Below are 17,820 nucleotides of genomic sequence, written 5' to 3' on the forward strand. Positions count from 1 at the left end.
ACTGTACAGTTAATTTTCGGCCTCCACGAGTTTTAAAAAGGAGCTTACTGGTTTCAAAACTTTCATTGCTGGGTAAAAAATACATTTCAAAATACCACACATGTGTTTACAGGAAGTGCCATGTTCTAACTTTCATTATCTTTCCGTTTGTGTGTTGCAGTCCTAAAACGCAGTGTATTCTTTTTTAACATTTATAATTGCTTTTTATACTATATGGAAACAAAAACAAAAAATATTTTAATCGGCTAAGACAATTGATCTGCACGTATACAATTTTTTCATCTTAATTTGTGACTTATGAAGAATGTGCTTCAAAGCAGCATCGCAGGTAGGTGAATTATATGTCAGAGTGATCACTCTTTATGTGGAAAACGATTTACTTTAAATGATTCTACAGTCCGCATGAATACACTATGTATGTTACATTCTCATAAAAACATAACTCTTTCAAAAAGTTGACAGCATCTTGTTCACATAAAGAACACAGCGATGTTCATTATCCCGTGCATAGGCTGGCGCCGGCATATAAACAGTGAATAAAAGGAAAACAGTTAGAGGGCTCTCTGTTCTTAAGAAGGAGAAGCGGGGAATGGACAGTGGATATAAAAGTACCAGGATTAGAAATTGCCACGAAGTATAATGGAGTCCGACGAGATTTTCACAGAAGGGGCGGAAACCTAGAGATGCAGAGCTGTGGCCAAACAACTCTCTGAGCCTTGAGGTAAGGATTGCAAGAGGAAGGAAGAACAAGATGGTGAAATTGCATGAAAGGGGAAACAGAATGAAGTGTGAAAAGTTTTAAGGGGCTGAGAGGTGGAGAGAAAGTAAGAACGAGTGAGGTCAGGGGGGGATGAATAAGTGGTTGTCTTTGGAGGTCTCAGATGGAGGGAACAGGCACCAGGGAGTAATAGGATGAGGGTAACTACTACTCCATGTTTTTAACTTAACATAGTGCACTAGCACACATAAAACGATAGTATATATTCTTCTCTGACAGTTCTCTCATATATATCTATATATGTATGTGTGGTGTGTGTATATGTGTATATATATATATATATATATATATTATTTCTTTGTGACACATTGTATCCTTTGGGATCCAGATTTGTGCCCTGGCAGGCTGTTGTTTTCTTGTGATCCTTCATCCTCAAGTGTGTATATATAATATATATATATATATATATATATATATATATATATATATATATATATCCATTTTGTTTTGTTTATGGCGTGTTTTAGTTCAGCCTGAAAACTGTTACAATTCTACAACCACTCATCCCTCCAGAAGGTCCACTCATAAAGACAAGTGACTTTACAGATGTTTCTCATCCAGATAACATCCAGAACACCCCTTGCTTCATTCCAGTGCAAGCATGGTGTAAAAGAGCATTGAGTGTGTGTTTAGGCTGTGTTCACGATCTAATACCTCTTCTGGGTATTCAGTACTGATTGGTTCGTAGGTCAGCGCTCTTTGTTAGACAGATTGCTATTTGTGCTTTTGGTGCTCCTAGCAGCTCACATCTCCATTCATGGTCCACATACATAATATGATTAAATCAAAAAGAGACTAGCTCAAGTTACTTTTAGGGGAGGGGGAAGACTCTGATATGTTTTGTCACGGAGTGTGAACACCCAGCAGGTGTGTTCAAAAAGCCCTCACCCACCAACCTGGTTGGTGGCATGCTTCATCATCGGGCCCACCTAGTGGCACCTAGCGTGCCCCGGGTGTGCTTCAACGCCTGACTACAGCGGAGCTGGTATTTTACTGAGTGTGCGGTGAAGATAGTTAAGGAAGTGATGTTAAAACGGCTGAACGGTGGTCCCAGTACCCGAAGGTAAAATTAGACTTTAATACCTGGGCCTCCGTCAGCGGTTAAAAATAAGGCAAGGGGATGTAAGAGGCGAGTTACGACCTCTCACATCCAATGGGTCAACATGTTTCAGCCAGTGCCTTATGACTAGACTGGCTTTCTTCAGGACCTAAAATAAGTGAGTGCAAATTACCTAGTGGGGGTGTAGGGGAGACTATGTGTCTACACGCCCTAAAGTGTATCTACGTGTGAGAGGGGGATTCCCTTCTCAAGACCACGCAAGTTATTTGCTCAGTCTGACCTCAAGGTTGGGAGGTGGCAAAAGGCTTGACCAGTACTTCTGGGTTGAGCCTGCTCTGGACCTGTAGTGCCTCCTTCGCATACCGGTATGCGAAGGAGGCACTACAGGTCCAGAGCAGGCTCAACCCAGAAGTACTGGTCAAGCCTTTTGCCACCTCCCAACCTTGAGGTCAGACTGAGCAAATAACTTGCGTGGTCTTGAGAAGGGAATCCCCCTCTCACACGTAGATACACTTTAGGGCGTGTAGACACATAGTCTCCCCTACACCCCCACTAGGTAATTTGCACTCACTTATTTTAGGTCCTGAAGAAAGCCAGTCTAGTCATAAGGCACTGGCTGAAACATGTTGACCCATTGGATGTGAGAGGTCGTAACTCGCCTCTTACATCCCCTTGCCTTATTTTTAACCGCTGACGGAGGCCCAGGTATTAAAGTCTAATTTTACCTTCGGGTACTGGGACCACCGTTCAGCCGTTTTAACATCACTTCCTTAACTATCTTCACCGCACACTCAGTAAAATACCAGCTCCGCTGTAGTCAGGCGTTGAAGCACACCCGGGGCACGCTAGGTGCCACTAGGTGGGCCCGATGATGAAGCATGCCACCAACCAGGTTGGTGGGTGAGGGCTTTTTGAACACACCTGCTGGGTGTTCACACTCCGTGACAAAACATATCAGAGTCTTCCCCCTCCCCTAAAAGTAACTTGAGCTAGTCTCTTTTTGATTTAATCATATATTAACCGGGGACATGGACTAGCTATCTGGTCCTACCTCTCTCTCTTGATTACGCCGCATCCACATACATAATAAACATAATGATTTTCTGATTGTGTCCCTAAATCCTTGTGATTTCGTGATTGGTTGCCATTTTTAGGGTATGTTTAAGTTGTGTGTTTTACCTGTTTTTTGTCATGTCATTTCAGACCGCTCAGGTGGAAGAGCAGCTTCGCCTTTATTCCCAGATGGAGGAGGAGCGGGTGGCCAGCTTGGAGTCTCAAGTCTCTGAAGTCTCTGAACTCCTTGGCACCTATGAGAAAGCAAAGCAGAAGGACCAGGCTACAATTCAAAAACTAAGGGACCGCATTGTGCAGCTGGACATGGAGAACAAAACACTGGCCATCGCTGCGTCCAGCAGGTCTTTGGCGGATATGAACATGGAGGAGCCAAGCTTGGATATCAATGTTTTGAAGGACAAAATGGAAAGGCTGAAAAGGTTACTGCAGTTGGCAGCCAAAAAGAGCCCACAGACCCTAGACATAGAAAAGCTCTGTGAAATAGAGCTAGCAAAAACCGATGCAACTGATGGAGAGAAAGCCACTGCTCTGTACTACCAACAAGAGCTGAAGCAGCTTAAGGAGGAGTTTGAGAGGTATAAAATGAGGGCACAGGTGGTGCTCAAAAACAAAAACACCAAGGATAGCAACCTTGCCAAGGAGCTGGAGGAGGCTCAAGAGCAGGCTGCAGAGCTCAAGGAAAAGTACATTGCCCTGCGGCTGACTTGTGATGAGCTGGAGAGGCAGCATGCAGGAGAAATAGAAGCCAAGAAGCAGGAGATGGTCCACTTGGCACTCCTCCACAAACAGGAACTGGAGAAATGCCTGCAGGATTATCGAGAGAAGACGGCCATGCTGGATGAAGAGATGCACAAACAAAGAGACCGAGTAATGGCCCTTCTGTCGGAAAAGGATCAGGAGTTGGAGCAGTTGAGATCCACTGCTATGTCCTACGCCTTTCCAGGGAGCAAGATGTTAACATCATCCAACGGCGAGAACATCCCTGACAACACCACAGACTTTTCTTCCCAGGATGGCCTTCCCCAGGCACTGCACTTACACAGTGCCAATGAACCAACATTCCTCCTCTATGTTGAGCAGCTTTCCCGAAAAGAAGTGGAAATAGGAGCTCTGCGCAAACAAAAGCACAGACTTGAGGTGGAGGTGCACCAACTTCAGGATAAGCTGCTTGTGGAGGGAGAGCAGCACAAGGATCAGGTCTCTGCCCTGCAGGCCCTCCTTCAGAAGGACCTGCGGGACAAAGGGCGAGAGGGAGCCAACTTGGAGTATCTCAAGAACATTGTGTACCGCTTCCTGACTTTGCCTGACCTGCTCGGGCGCCAGCAGACACTCTCCGCCATATTGACTATCTTGCATTTCAGTCCAGAGGAGAAGCGGATTGTGTTGAAACATCAGAGTATTGGCAGCTGGTGGCCATCGGGGAAAAGATGAAGTTAGCCTGTGGCTCCCAGTGGCCTGGGGATGCCAATAACGCCTAGCCCCTCACTGCCAGTGGAAGACAAACCCTTAATGCAGGATACCACACATAATGTCTAGCATTTGTAAATACGTAGATTTTTTGTAAATGATTGCTCTTTTGTATGAAAGTGATGAGGCACAGTGTGCTTTGATATCCACAGATAGGGACCAGGAGTTAATTGCTTGCTCCCAAAGAAATCGGGGTCGTTTACAATATTGGATATTCGCAAACCCTCCGTATTTTAAAACAGTGGTGATTTGTTGATAATATCTGCTCATTGCTCCTTGCCTCTTCAATTTAATCGGTTTAAGTTTCAGCCTAAGGTCACGTGGCAGTGTTTGACAAGCCAAAGCAGATTTACAGCTTTTTCCCCAGCTGCAGTCATATTTGTTTCGATGTGAAATGATTGAAGCTTAAGGTAATGGAAGAAAACTCCCTCGCCAATATTCCCTCCCATGGAAGGGAGATTGTAGCTATGACTTTTGGTTTTGGGTTCTTTGTCCTCAATTTTTGAGTTAATCATTTAGTTTGCTTTAATTTAATACCGGGCAAGATTTGGGAGTTTCAGTGTTTCCTATAACCAGAACTTTTAACCCATTTTTTCTGAAACCGTTCTTTATAGTTCCATCTAAGAAACTGGGGAAAGCTACATCAAGTTTTGGTCAACTCTGCAGAGGCAGCTCATTGGATTGAAGTGTTAATAAAAGGCATTTTTATCCATACACTAGTAATTCTTCAAAGTACATGCTGTGTGTCTCTCACATATATAAAGTCAAGTCAAGTCAAGTTTAAATTTGTATAGCGCACTACTCACCCAGAGGGTCTCAAGGCGCTTGAGGGAGGGGGGGAGCTTTACTTATCAAATATCCAAGTTTTAGTTGTTTTTTGAAGGAGAGGTGGTTCTGTGTGAGGCGGAGGTGGGTGGGGAGAGAATTCCAGGTCTTGGCCGCTAAGTAGGAGAAAGATCTTCCTCCCATGGTGGATCTTTGGATGTGTGGAATTGCGGCGAGGGCTTGATTGGACGATCGAAGTTGGCGGGTGGGGGTGTAGAAGGACAGGCGCGTGTTGAGGTATTCGGGTCCTAGGTCGTAGAGGGCTTTGTGTGTTTGGGTGAGGAGTCGAACGTTATTCTCTTGTTGACGGGGAGCCAGTGGAGGTCTTTTAGGTGACCGGAGATGTGAGCTTGGCGGGGGTGTCAAGGATGAGTCTGGCTGAGGCGTTTTGGATGCGTTGGAGTTTTTTCTGTAGTTTGGCTGTGGTTCCGGCGTAAAGGGTGTTTCCGTAGTCTAGTCGGCTTGTGACCAGTGCATGGGTGACCGTCTTTCTTGTTTAGGTGGGGATCCAACGGAAGATTTTGTTGAGCATACGTAGGATGTTGAAGCATGATGATGAGACGGCGTTGACTTGTCTGGTCATCGAGAGGGAGTAGTCCAGGATGAAGCCCAGGTTACGTGCGTGGTCCGTTGGTGTTGGTGCGTTTCCCAGGGCCGGAGGCCACCATGAGTCGTCCCAGGGGGAGGGGGATGATCCTAAGATGAGGACTTCCGTTTTGTCCGAGTTTAGTTTTAAACGGCTGTTCTTCATCCACTTGGCTACTTCTTTCATCCCTTCGTGTAGGTTGGTTTTGGCGGTGTTTGGGTCTTTGGTGAGGGAAAGGATCAGTTGAGTGTTGTCTGCGTAGGAGATAATGTTGAGGTTGTGTTGGCGCGCAATGGATGCGAGGGGACTCATGTAAACGTTGAAGAGGGTGGGACTGAGTGAAGATCCTTGGGGTACGCCGCAGATGACATCGGTGGCCTCTGATCTAAAAGGGGGAAGGCGGACTCTCTGGGTTCTTCCGGTGAGGAACGAGATTATCCAGTCCAATGCTTTTCCTTGTATTCCGACGTTGCTGAGGCGTTGTATAAGGGTGTTATGACAGACTGTGTCGAAGGCTGCGGAGAGGTCGAGTAGGATGAGGGCAGCAGTTTCTCCGTTGTCCAGTAGAGTTCGAATGTCGTCTGTTGCTGCGATGAGGGCGGTTTCGGTGCTGTTTGGCTCGGAAGCCCGATTGTGAAGGGTCGAGGGATTTGTTGGATTCGAGGAAGGCGGCGAGTTGACTGTTGACGGCTTTCTCAATGACTTTGGCAGGGAATGGGAGGAGCGAAATGGGGCGGTAGTTCTTAAGTTCAGTGGGGTCTGCTGTAGGTTTCTTCAAGAGGGCGCTGAGTTCGGCATGTTTCCAGTTTTCCGGGAAGGTGGCGGAGTTGAGGGAGCAGTTGATGACGTCTCGGAGATGGGGTGCGATAATGGAGTCTGCTTTGTTGAAAATGTGGTGGGGACATGGGTCGGTTGGTGATCCTGAGTGAATGGTGTTCATAAGGCGGATGGTGTCTTCAGTGGTGATTGGGTTCCAGGCGCAAAGGTTGTTGGAGGGGGGTTTAAGTTCGGTGGTAGGTGGGGTGGGCTGGTCTCCAAAGCTGTTATGTATGTCAGCGATTTTGTTGTGGAAGAACGAGGCTAGAGAGTCACAGAGGTCTTGGGATGGAGTGATGTCGTTGGTGCTGGCGGTGGGGTTGGTAAACTCTTTGACGATGTTGAATAGTTCCTTGCTGTTGTGGGCGTTGTTGTCGAGTCGATCCTTGAATGCTGATTTCTTGGAGGATCGGATCAATTGGTGGTGTTTGCGGGTGGCGTTCTTGAAGGTGATCAGGTTGTCAGTGGTTGGGTTTTTCGCCAGGCTTTCTCGAGGGTGCGACAGATCTTCTTGGATTTCTTAAGGTCGTCATTAAACCAGGGGGCTTTTTTGATGCCTTGCTTGATTTGATGGTTTCTCAAGGGTGCTAATTCGTCAGCGATGTGGGTGATCCATTGTGTGAGGTTGGTGGCTGCTTGGTTTGGGTCCGATGATTTTGCAGGGGGGTTTTGTTGAAGCGATGTGGAGAGCTGGTCTGTGGTAATTTTATTCCAGTTTCTCCGGGGAATTGGTTGTGGGTGGTTGTGGGTCGTGGTCTTTTTGTATTTGAAGTGAACGCAGCTGTGGTCTGTCCAATGGAGAGCTGTGGTGTGATTAAAGGAGATGTGCTTTCTGGAGGTGAAGATTGGGTCGGGCGTGTGCCCGGCAAAGTGGGTGGGGGTGTCGATAAGTTGTTTGAGTCCGAGATTGGCGAGGTTGTCCAAGAGGGTGGTGGTGTTGCTGTCGTTGTTCTTTTCCAGGTGGAAGTTGAGGTCTCCCAGTAGAATGTAGTCCTCGGAGGGGAGGACGTGAGGGGTGATGAAGTCAGTGATGTCTTCGCTGAATTGTGTGCGGGGTCCGGGTGGTCTATAGATGAGGGTGCCTCTGAGTGTGGTCTTAGGGTCGGTGTGAATCTGGAAGTGAAGGTGTTCGGCGGTTGTGAGGTTGTCATCGGAACTGGTCGTGATGCGGATGGTGTTCTTATGAACGATGGCGATTCCTCCTCCTGTTTGGTTGATGCGGTCCTTTCGGATGATCTTGTAGCCGTCCAGGATGGCAATGGCGATGTCGGGCGCTGATGAGGCGTTCATCCAGGTTTCTGTAAGAAAGGCGACGTCCGGCGATGTGGTGTCGAGTAGGTTCCAAAGTTCAATGGCGTGTCTGTGGACCGAGCGGGTGTTGAGTAGGATGCACTTCAGGTGGTTAGTGTCGGAGCGCTGTTTGGAGTCTGTGGATTTGGTGTGGGTCCTGATGCAATCGAACTTGCAGGAGTGGCAGGTGAAGGGTCCTGGGGCGGCTTGGTAGCAGTCTGGTAGACGGCCGAAGTTGAGTGTTGAGAGGGTGGCGGTGTCGTACGTAATGCGGGTGGAGAGGAATTTGCGGGGGCCAGGGGGTTTGGCGCTGGGCGCGGTCCAGGCGCGGACGGGCGTAGACTGGCTTACCTTTGGCGCACCTTCGGCGCGCATGGGGCGCGGCCGCTGCGCGTGAAAGCTGCGCGCGAGTGCATCTGACATAAGTGGATAGTGGAGAGGGGCGGAGCGAGGGAGGAGCAGCTGGGAGGCGGGAGCGGGGTGGAGAGGACGGGCTCCGAGGCACAACAACAAGATGGCAGCAAAAGCAAAACCGAAACAGGTTGGGGCACAAAGTTGGATTACGCTGTGGGCAGTGGCACCGGCACAATCAGGCACTAACAATTGTTTTCAAATCTGTGATGCGAGCGCTACGATAACAACTGCACAAATGAGCAATACAAATTATGGTCTAAACTGCACAAACGAGCAATGCACAGATGATCAATACAAATTAGGACTGCACAAACGAGCAATGTATAAATGAGGATTAAAGCGCTATTGAATTAAAGCAGGCAGCAGTTCTTTAAAGCGCAAAGCAATGTGAGCGCAGCCCAACGATACCAGTGGAGACCAGGGAGCGTGGGGAGCGACCGCTTCTGATAGCGTCAGGACGGTCACCGATGTACAGTGTATTATAACTCCACTTTGCCCTCTTTTATTTACATTTGAACTTTTCAGCCTTTTTATTTTGGTGTTTCATATTTCTCAGCAACATTTGCGGGAACGTATTATTATGTGCATATACACATGAAGACCTTCATGCAGTAGAAAGAATTTACTCATGTGACAGAATAGACACCGTATAGAAATAAAGAACAATCCTGTATTTTTTTGGCAATTGTTTAACGCCTTGCATGCAACACGAATTTTCGCACTTTGCGGGCGATTTGACTAGTGGCCGGGATTCGGACGGCCCCGGCGGTCCTCAGCACACGCCCACCGTGACGCATGGCGGCCGGGGGCTGTCCCGAGCATGCCAGGGGTTAATGAAATGTACGTCACCAGTGCATTGACCACTCAAAAAAGGTACAGTAAAGCCAGCAAAAGTGCACGCTCACACACCCATTCCTCGCCAATGCCCCTTATCCCCACAAGCACAAGCAATGCAGGGCTCTTGCTGGAGACCGTTCTCGCCAGGATACGTTAGATATGTAGGACTCCTGGAATAGCACTACAACATTCTCACAGAATGGGTACATACATGTGCAGAAGTTCTGCCTCCTTTTCACTTGCCTATGCACCCAGCATCTAAAAAAGCATAAGTTGAGGACACTTATTCTCCAACATTGCAGCAGAGACTTGGAACAGCCTCCGCATGTACCTCTGGACCATCACATCACTTCCGGAATTCCGAATGGCTCTCAAGACCTGGCTGTTAGAATAAGCCTCTGGAGCCTGCAAGCACCTGGATATCCTATCGGGTGACTAGCCACGCTTTATAAATCCTGATTGATTGAGAAGTCATGCAAACTTCTCTCAAACACAAACTGAGTGCAGCCTGGGCAGGAGCAGTGCAACCTTCTCTTACATGCAGGCCTAGGTGCCTAATAATTAGAGCTGCAGTCTTTCTTCTTACAAAAAGAAAAGTTTGGGAAGTTGCAATGTTGATCTGTCTCACACAGTACATGGACATTGTGAGCAGCAAGAGTGCAAGGTATCCCGCATTCACACACATAGGAGGTGCTGCAAACTAGCAACACTGCAAGCTTCCCTCAAGCACTGGTTTCTCTAACCAGTAGCTCGTGGGCTACTGGTAGCTCTCCAGCTACCTATAAGTAGCTCACCAGTGTGTAGCCTCAGTGTACGAAATTATAAACTTTTTTTTGCTTGGTTGAATTAATGTGTGTATATCAAAATTGAAAAGCATGTGTTTGAGATAACAATGTGTGTATTTTCAAAACTCATAAGGTGATGTTTGAAGAAAAATGGTCGAATTTCCAAAATATATTTAAAGCTGCTATTTGAGTAATAAAACATGCAGCATTGGGGTGGCTTATTGCTCCTATTATTTCCTAGGTGCTGCTGGCATTGAAGCTTTGGCTGCTATGTATTACCTATGTAGAGGCATTCTATGTCGATAAAGCCCTTTTTTTATTTTTATTTTTTTATAAATATTACTGCCTGTGGTCCACTAATGTAACCTTCTCTGATGTAGTCTGTTTTGCAGCACAAACAGTATCATTAGCCGAAGCACATAGCCCTACTCCAAAGCCAGCCAAATGTCATAAAATGTTCATAACATTTCCAGTATGTATTGAGCAGTGTTTTACTGCAAAAAGGAAATGAAAATTGCTTGAGGATTTCCCATTGACCGTGGCGTCTACCCCTTGCCCTCCTTTATCAGCATTAGATTGGGACCATGTGCAGTAAAATCAGCAGCAGCCTGCTTGGGAAGTCTAGCAGCTGTGTCAAGTAAAGGACAAGCACTAGTGCCAATATGTTGAGGGGTATGCCGTGAGAACCTACAATATTATAGTCTGGTTGTTTGAACCTTCTGAATGTGCACCTTGTTTTCTGACTGATTCTGATCCGAAACTGACTGAGAACAAAATGCTGGCACATTCTTTCTGAAGAGGTATTAATGCTCTTCTCTGGTTGCCAAAAAGCATAAGAAGTGCAGAAGAAGGGTTCCAATACTTTATGAGCAGTATTTGACTGCAAAAATAAATTGATCATTCAGTAGTGCTACAGCTCACCCTCTCGTCAGCACCCAACATTATTAGTATGGGAATATTGACCACTACAAGAATTGTGACTACTCAGATCTACCGCTGCCTTCGTTTTCTCTCTCTCTCTCTCTCTCTCATGCATGTTACAACAGAAAAGGATGAAACCTGTTCGTACTGTTTCCTAAATCATGATTAAATGCTTCATATGTGTTTATTTAAGATTAATTATTACATATAGTGCACTGTAGTGTGCATTTTACTACAGAGTGCTGATACAGACTTGATTATTTTATTGAGCGTACGTCTACTGTTTGATACTGTTTAGCAAAAGAAGATTTAAGACTTGTGTTAAGCACATATATGAACACATGGTGCTACAATTACCCAGTTGCGCTCAATGCCTGAATTACAGATCCTTCAGCTGTACGATAAGCTCTCATCCCATTACGAAGCACCAAGAGGCTGTATATTAAGATGATGAAGAAGACGGATTTATAAAGTGCACAGCTGCTCCTGGGAGGACATTATGAGCTGAAACGTGCTGCTATGGCCGTCCCTGGCACAGCGTATTCAGCCTGAAACTCTTGAAATCATTCACTACCTTCCGAAAAAAATAAAGGCACATTTTTTTCGAACAATACTTGCTATATTGTATCACAAAGAACTGATTTCTCCCTCATGCTTGCCTCCAATGTTCTTAACATTTATCAATGTTTTCTTGCCCCCATCTCAATGTAAAGCTGTTACTTTCGAATGCTTCATTAAAAAGCATCCTAATGCCATTGAGGTCGAGATGTGCTGTGGAAATATCAAAGTTAACAATTTATATATTTTATACCCAAATCCCCCTTCCTCCAGTTGACATTGCACATGGTTTTAGTTCCTTATGTGTTTTCGATAGACATATGAAGTCCGATAAGCACACATCCTCATCCATACCATACGATGCATTGCAGTTGATGATTGCAGCCTTCAGATGCACATTGTTAAATACCCTCAAGCTCTCTGTTCTGTAAGGTAGTTGTATGTTGTGTGAGAAAATGTTACTAGGCATTGCAGTAGCTCTCTCAGCATCAAAAGTTTGTCGGCCTGGAACCACATCCAGTGTTATTACCCAGTGTTACAAAAAGTACACATTCTTAATGCCAACAGTAACTTGTGGACTAATCCGGGCTTTGAATTTCACACAACACAAGTCAGTCTTATATTTTTTCTCTTGTTTGTAGCATATCCAGGGGTGGCTCCTCCACTTGGGCGGAGGAGAGTCGCCCCACTGCTTTCTCGCAGTGCGAATAGCAAAAACATAAAATGGTATTATGAATACCATTTTATGTTTCTGCTTCTCGCACTGGGAGAAAGCAGAATGGTTTGGTTGGGGGCGGGCGGATGGCCGAACCTGCTGCAGGGCAAGGGAGGAGTGGCTTGCCCACTAATGTGGGCACGGACTATTTAGTCGGCCCCAGGGCGACCAAACCAGTCATACGCACTCTCCTGTTTTCTCCATGTAGGCTGCATGCAGCCTGCTTCGAGAAAATGGCCTCCCCATAGACAGACGTCTGTGTGGTTGGCGTCCCATCCAATCACAACTCTGTCATTGCAGCATTGTGATTGGCTATGGGGAGGAGCTGGAGGCTGCTTGCTTCCTGGGAATCGGAGCAGAGATAGGAGACGCCACGCAGGACCAGGGCAAAGGTAAGTTAAAAATTATTTTATTTTTAAAAGAACCCCCCCTCCTCCCCATTCCCCCCCACCACCACCCACGAGTCATGCCGGCCACGACTGAGCATATCCGTACACAAATTTTAAACTTGCAGTGTGTGACACCTAAAAGATGGCACATAATAAGTAATGATTGCTGTTTTCTATCATGTTGATTGGTAACATCTCAAGTCAGCCCTCTGTATTAAATTGTGACGCCCATAATCGGGCCAAACACCTATAAACGGTACTTCCAGGTTACCAAGAGGTCATTTCCATTATCCTTAGTCCATTACATCCTCCTTACAGTCCATGATGTGATCCCCACCTCCGACATTGGAAAGAACAGGAAGTCGAAAAGATGGCTCCAACCACCCCTTACTATATAAAGCTAGTATGCCCAACTGCATTTACCAATACCAAGCCTCTGAAGGCCAATACAACCAGACAGGGTGGGCAGGTTGTAATAACTGGGATGAAGAAGTAACTAAGGATAATGGAAATTACTGGGCATTATCCCTACATATTTTTTTCAGTCATTAACTATAAAGTATACCAAAGCTGTAACTCACCTTCATGTATAAAGACATGAATAAATAATATATCCACAGAGGTAACTCTGCAAACACAAATCATCCGGTTGTGTAAGGCTTTTAAAACCAGGGGGATATTCTAAGTAGATAGCACTGGTTTCACCATAGGTTTAGAAATTGGAAAACTTCTCAGAATTCTAACTACTGAGTCTTCATTCTGAAGTAATTTAATGTCAGCAGTTCTGAATGCCCTACTGGCTGCCCATTGTACACTGAAATTGCCCAGTTGCCAAGTTCTTATCAAAGACATCTTAAAGGAACTACAAGATTGCAGAAGTATCGCAACCCACAGCTGAAACACAGTTTAAATTACCCCAGACTTCAAACTTAGTCCACTGTTTTATCTATGATTTTAGTGCAGAGGGACGACAAGACTTCTGGGTAGCTTGTGTTTAGGAATCCTGCTACTCAATGCCTATCTTCTCAATTTCCAAACTGAGAGAGAGCATTTGTGACAGTAAGACACATCAATAATAGGAGCAAAAGGGGGATCAGAAAGTCAGACCGCCTCCCACTCCGTCAGTTACAAACACAACTAGGTCTGACCTCCAAGAGCAGTCAGTCACAAGCTTTAGAGACTTCTGGGAGTTACTATAACCTTTAGAGAACACCTTCTGTTAGAAATGGGATTTTTGGCAGGCGTCGGTGCAGGAGTCATCGGGGACCTCGAAGTCACATTCATTGCAGGTTGATCTCTGTTGAAGTCAGGAGTGCTGGCGTCGGCAGGCGTTGTGTGGGGCGGCGTGCGTTGCCCTCAGGTCGCGGTGCGAGCAGCGGCTCGGTGGCGGCGTCAGATGTTATCGTTGGTAAGACCAGGGTCGTGGTGCGAGATGATGGCGATGCTCGTCACGGTGCTGGCAGGTCATGGTGCAAGCAGCAGCATCGTCGTTGCTGAAGCGCTGTCGTCGGCTGACGAACTAGATTCGATGGCACAGGCATCAGTAGGCCAAGGCTGTGGTGCGGGATGAGGGCAGTGCGTAGTGTAACTTTATGAGCGGTGCAAGCAGCGGTGTCGATTTTGGCGTGGAGCTACATCATCGGGGATACCAAGGCGGCGTCGTGAAGCAAGGCGGTGTGGAGTGCTTTGCCCACAGGTTGCGGTGCGAGCCACAGCTCGGTGGTGGCATTAGATGGCGTCGTCGGTGAGACCAGGGTCGCGGTGCTGTCAGGACACTGAGTCGGCAGCGGCGTCATAGACGTCGTCGAGTTGCTTTTCCTCTGTTGCAGCACAAAACACACGGTCTCCAGTACTGCGGGCAGAAGAGCTTGAAGTCTTTGTTGTTCCTGAGACGTGAACAGGGCGCAAGCTCTACCTCAAGCCCTTGGAGAAACTCAAAAAGCAGATTGCAGAAAGTTCAGTCCAGTCCTTTCACTTCCCAAGACAGAAGCAGCCACTGCAGGCCAACACAGCAAAGTAGTAGGTCCTCCTCACAGCTTCTCCAGCTCTTCTTCTTGGCAGTCTTCTTGATCCAAAAGAGTACTAAGGTTCAGGGGTCTGGGCCCCAATATTTATATCCCAAAATCCTTTGATTCTTAGGCAGAGAGTGTCTGTGCCCAGCCAGAACCAGTTCTGCCTTATCTGGTGTGATTTCCTGGCAGGAGGAGGAGATGGCATTGTCAGTGGCAGACCAGGCCCTTTGAGATGCAAGGAAATCTCCTCCGCCTTCCCCCATCACAGCCCAGGTCTATTCAGCCCTTTCCTGACCTACCTAGTCTATCTGGAGCCACTCCTGCTCCCCAGCCTTCTGTCATCCAAAACCCAGACAGGCAATCCACATTCCAGCAGAGGCACACAGGATGACTGAGCAAAAAAATACCTTCTTTCTAAAAGTGGTATTTTCAAACACAGAATGTAAAAATCACCTTCACTAAAAGATGCATTTTTAGATTCTGCGTTCAGGCATACTAAACTTTATTTTCCTACCTAATTCCCCGGGCCAGTTTTGTCTATAAGATGTTATAAACAAACTTACCAGCTGCACCGACGCCCACTAACCACGCACGCAACCTCGGAGTCATCCTGGACTCCGCATTGTCCATGTCCCAGCAAGTGAACGCCGTCTCCTCCTGCTTCAACACCCTCCGCATGATTCGCAAGATCTACAGATGGATCCTGACAGGTACTAGAAGGACAGTCATCCAGGCCCTCGTCACCAACAGACTGGACTACTGCAATGCTCTCTACGCAGGAACATCAGCCAAACTCCAGAAACGACTACAACACATACATAACTCCTCTGCATGCCTCATCCTCGACATCCCTTGCCAGAGCCACATCACAGCCCACCTGAAAAACCTACACTGGCTCCCAGTCAACAAGAGGATCACCTTCAAGCTCCTCACCCACACTCACAAAGCTCTCGACAACACTGGACCAACAGACCTCAACAAACGACTCACCTTCTACAACCCGAACCGCCAGCTTCCCTCTGCCGACCTCACCACCGTCCCCCGCATCCGTCGAGCGACCACTGGTGGCAGATCATTCTCCCACCTCGCCGCAAAAACCTGGAAAACCCTCCCCGTCCGCCTACGACAGACCCAGGACCTGCTTGCCTTCAGGAGACTCCTCAAGACTTGGCTGTTCGAGCAATAGCAGCACCCCCTTCCTCCCCTCCCCCCAGCGCCTTGAGTTGTGCGCTCTACAAATGTATTGATTGATTGTCCTATGGGGAACAGTTAGCCTTGCAATAGTGAAAAATGAAATTGGCTGTAATTCACTATCAGGACATGACAAACACACCAGGGCATGTCCTACCTTTCACATACACTGCACCCTGCCCACAAGGGTACCTTGGGCCTACCTTAGGGGTGCCTGACTTGTAAGAAAAGGGAAGGTTACTGACTGGCAAGTGTGTGCACTCACCAAGTCGGCATGGCAGTTACCAAATGCGCGCAGACTCTGCAATGGCAGGTCTGAGTTACCTTTTTAAGGCTACTCACGTGGGTGGCCCAATCAGTGCTGCAGTCCCACTAGTAGCATTTGATTTACAGGCCTTGGCATAGGGACTAACAAGTAAATCAAATATCCAATCATGGAAACACCAATCCATAACACATGCACTTTAGCACTGATTAGCAGTGGTAAAATGCCCAGAGTCCTAAAAGCAACACAAACTGGTCAGAAAAAAATAGGAGGAAGAAGTAAAAAGTTGTCCTGCACAATTCACCCATCAGATCAGGGGGGCTATCATGCAACTGGTACCTCAGTCCAGGGTCTGTACCCTGAGGCTGAACAAGGGACTGGGGTGGGCTCTCTCACACCCGGTCCTTCTCCCTGGGGCTCTGTACTCTCCAACTTGGAGCGACACCCCCAGAAAACAAACTGGTAGGGGCACCGTTAGCAGCCGCCCTTTCCCCCAGGTCAGGGGGGACAGTACCCTCAGGCTGACCAGAGGTCTCAGGTGAGGCACTCCTTTCCTTACCTCTCCTGGGTTTCCACACTCTCCTCCCGGGAGAAGCACCCTCAGAACCAAAAACTGTCAGGACACTAGAACCAGACCTCCTACACCATTATTCCACCAGTTCAGGGCCTTGACCCTGCAACTGATCCACGACTTTAGGATCTAAACCATCGGGTTGAACCGGGGTCAGAGGTGAGGACTCCCTCCCTCGGCACCCCTTCCAGAGTTCTGCATCCTCCCACCTGGAGTGGTACCCCTAGAAGATAAACCGGTCAGTACTCTGCTTACAGTCATCCTTCCCTCCAGGTCGGGCAGGACCTGAACCTGGCCTCCCAACTCAGGGACTAAACCCTGTGGCTGAGCACCCGCCTGGCGCACCAGGAGTTCTTTGGGAGAATGCATGCCCCCCCCTGAGGGTAACACATGACTCGTGTGTTGTATGACAGTCTGCCTGGCGCACATCTCCCAGCCCCTGTCCATCTGACAGTGCGCGAAGATCCCCGAGGACAGAAGTGGTGTTACCAGGGTCACTCGGAGGCTCAGCCCTTCTGCCTGGCCCCTGACCCACTGGTTCTCCCACTGGGGAACACATCCCCCTCTCACCCCTCCATCTGTACTTCTGCACCCTCCACTTAGGAGCTGCACCGCCAAACACAAGAACAGCTGGAGCTTTGTTTACAGACACTCCACGTTCTCCTGACACTATGGGATCCCCCTCAACGGACGGCCTCCCAGTACAGCCTAGGCTCCCCGCCTGGTGTTCTTTTCTGGAACCACCCAGGCTCTGGGACCGGGTTTTGGGCACTTTGGGCCGCAGCCCATTCCCAGGCTGCTGTTTTGGCCTCCTTAAAACACTCAGGAGTTTTCTACCTCTCCTTCCTAGGTCTGCCAAAGAGACTGTTATTCGGGCATTAGTCCTGTCTCGCTTGGGTTATGCTAATGCCCTGTATATTGGCATCCCTGGCTACTCTATGAATAGACTTTAGGTGAACCAGAACGCGGCCCCAGGCTCCTTTTGGGAATCGCTAGCAGGAGTAGTGTACGTGTTCATCTCTGTGCCCTGCACTGGTTGCCCGTGGTGGAGAGGGTCAAATTTAAATCACTGGTAATTGCTCACCGTGCACTTTATGATCATGGGCCCATCTATCTACAGAAACTGTTCTCTTTTCATGTCCTGCCCAGACTATTGCGTTCTTCTGCCCTCTTGTTGAAGAGGGTGCCTCGCTTCTCCCACTTCAAATTGGGTGGTTGCTCTCATACTGTTAAGGCCTCTCAGGCTTGGAATGCGCTTCCATTCTT

At 47.7% G+C, this 17,820-nt stretch overlaps 1 protein-coding gene across 3 annotated transcripts in view; it reads left to right on the forward strand.

The window, feature by feature from the left end:
* The window catches only part of GCC1 (GRIP and coiled-coil domain containing 1), a 68,247-nt gene extending 58,099 nt beyond the window's left edge, over positions 1 to 10,148 (forward strand). For all 3 annotated transcript variants that reach the window (XM_078677840.1, XM_078677836.1, XM_078677838.1), the window contains exons 3-4: positions 3,042 to 5,142; positions 8,767 to 10,148. In XM_078677840.1, the coding sequence (XP_078533966.1) occupies positions 3,042 to 4,343 (1,302 nt within the window). In that variant the 3' untranslated portion in view covers positions 4,344 to 5,142; positions 8,767 to 10,148. The remainder of the gene's footprint in view (positions 1 to 3,041; positions 5,143 to 8,766) is intronic.
* Positions 10,149 to 17,820: the final 7,672 nt, after the last annotated feature.

Source organism: Lissotriton helveticus, chromosome 1_1 (assembly GCF_964261635.1).
Source record: "Lissotriton helveticus chromosome 1_1, aLisHel1.1, whole genome shotgun sequence".
In the NCBI taxonomy this organism is placed as follows: domain Eukaryota; kingdom Metazoa; phylum Chordata; class Amphibia; order Caudata; family Salamandridae; genus Lissotriton; species Lissotriton helveticus.